Source organism: Propithecus coquereli, unplaced genomic scaffold (assembly GCF_000956105.1).
Source record: "Propithecus coquereli isolate 6110/MARCELLA unplaced genomic scaffold, Pcoq_1.0 Scaffold35, whole genome shotgun sequence".
Classification (NCBI taxonomy): domain Eukaryota; kingdom Metazoa; phylum Chordata; class Mammalia; order Primates; family Indriidae; genus Propithecus; species Propithecus coquereli.
Genome location: NW_012149174.1, coordinates 2,858,448 through 2,859,843, shown reverse-complemented (window position 1 = coordinate 2,859,843; position 1,396 = coordinate 2,858,448). Strand labels below are relative to the sequence as shown.

Sequence of the window (1,396 nt, the reverse complement as noted above, 5' to 3'; positions counted from 1 at the left end):
GAAACATTTTAAAGAAAGTAGTATTTCTCTACAGCAGTGGTCTCACCTGGAGGCGATTTGTCTTTTTGTCCCAGCCAGGGCACATTTGGCAATATTTGTAGACCTTTTGGTTGTGGGGTTGTGGTGATGGTGGGGGTGCTACTGGCATTCAGGGGTAGAGGCCAGGGAGGCTACTAAACATCTTACAACCCACAGGACAGTCTCCTCCCACAAACAATTATCCAACCCAAAAGACCAATAGCACTGAGGCTGAGAAATCTCATTATTCTGCACAGTAACTTATCTTTCTAAAAGATTTTTAAAATGTTTAAAGCATTAATATATTGCTAAGTTTAATATTTTTAAAAGGTCAGTAATTCAACATGATTACATTCATGTATGAATTATTTAATTGCTACAGTAATATGTGCTGTAGTGGTAGTAATAATAATAAAGACGATAACATTTATTGAAGTCTTACTACGCAAGGTAAGGGACTGGGCTAAGTCCTTTACATAAGAGACTGGCAAACTATGGCCCATGGGCTGGATGTAACCAGCCACCTTTCCTGGAAAATAAAGTTTTATTAGAACACAGACACATTATTTTGTTTACATATTGTCTAAGGCTGCTTTCTCACTATAATGGCAGAGTTAAGTAGTTATAATAAAGACTGTATGATCCACAAAATCTAAAATATTTACTATCTGGCCCTTTACAGAAAAAGTTTACAGACCCCTGCTTAACATGACCATTACCTCACAAATCTCTGAGGTTGATATTTTTATTATCCCCACTTTACAGATGGGGAAATTGAACTTAGAGAGATTAAGTCACATGCTCAAGTCACACGGCTAATAAAAGTGGCAGAGCAGGGATTCAAACCCAATCATTCTGCTTTCCAAGTCTGTGCTCTCTATTTGACTTGACGATATTTCTGTTAAGTCATGAAAGGAAGAATTTACCTTTGGAATTCCTATACATAGTTTGCTCACATCTGTTAAACTGGGAAGCATGAATGGTTTAACAGGATCTTGTACTGTGGTAGAATCTTTGGGGTCATGTCCAGCCAGTATACCTGTAAGGAGAAATACTTATGAGTGACAGATATTGTTTTACAGTGAAATTGTTTCAAACAACATAGAATCATAAAAATACCCAACACAATTGCTGCATCATCCACATATCTGGTTAAGATTCCTGGCACGTCCATTGAATTCACCAGGGGAATGAGACCATGACGAGAAACTAAGCCATAGCTTGGTTTGACACCAACAAGCCCACAGTGGGCAGCAGGATTTCTAGTCGATCCTCCTGTATCTGATCCTAAAGCCCTGGAAGTTAAACGGAATTATCTTTAGAAGAATGACATATCTCTATTATATTTGAAATCTACTCTTTAAAAGTATATTTTTAA

General features: G+C 37.5%; 1 protein-coding gene across 1 annotated transcript in view; it reads right to left on the bottom strand.

Moving 5' to 3' along the window:
* The window catches only part of QRSL1 (glutaminyl-tRNA synthase (glutamine-hydrolyzing)-like 1), a 28,371-nt gene that overhangs the window by 9,307 nt on the left and 17,668 nt on the right, over nt 1-1,396 (bottom strand). The window contains exons 5-6 of the mRNA XM_012651126.1: nt 1,138-1,313; nt 945-1,057 (exon numbers count right to left, since the gene is read on the bottom strand). Coding sequence (XP_012506580.1) covers nt 945-1,057; nt 1,138-1,313 — 289 coding nt within the window. The remainder of the gene's footprint in view (nt 1-944; nt 1,058-1,137; nt 1,314-1,396) is intronic.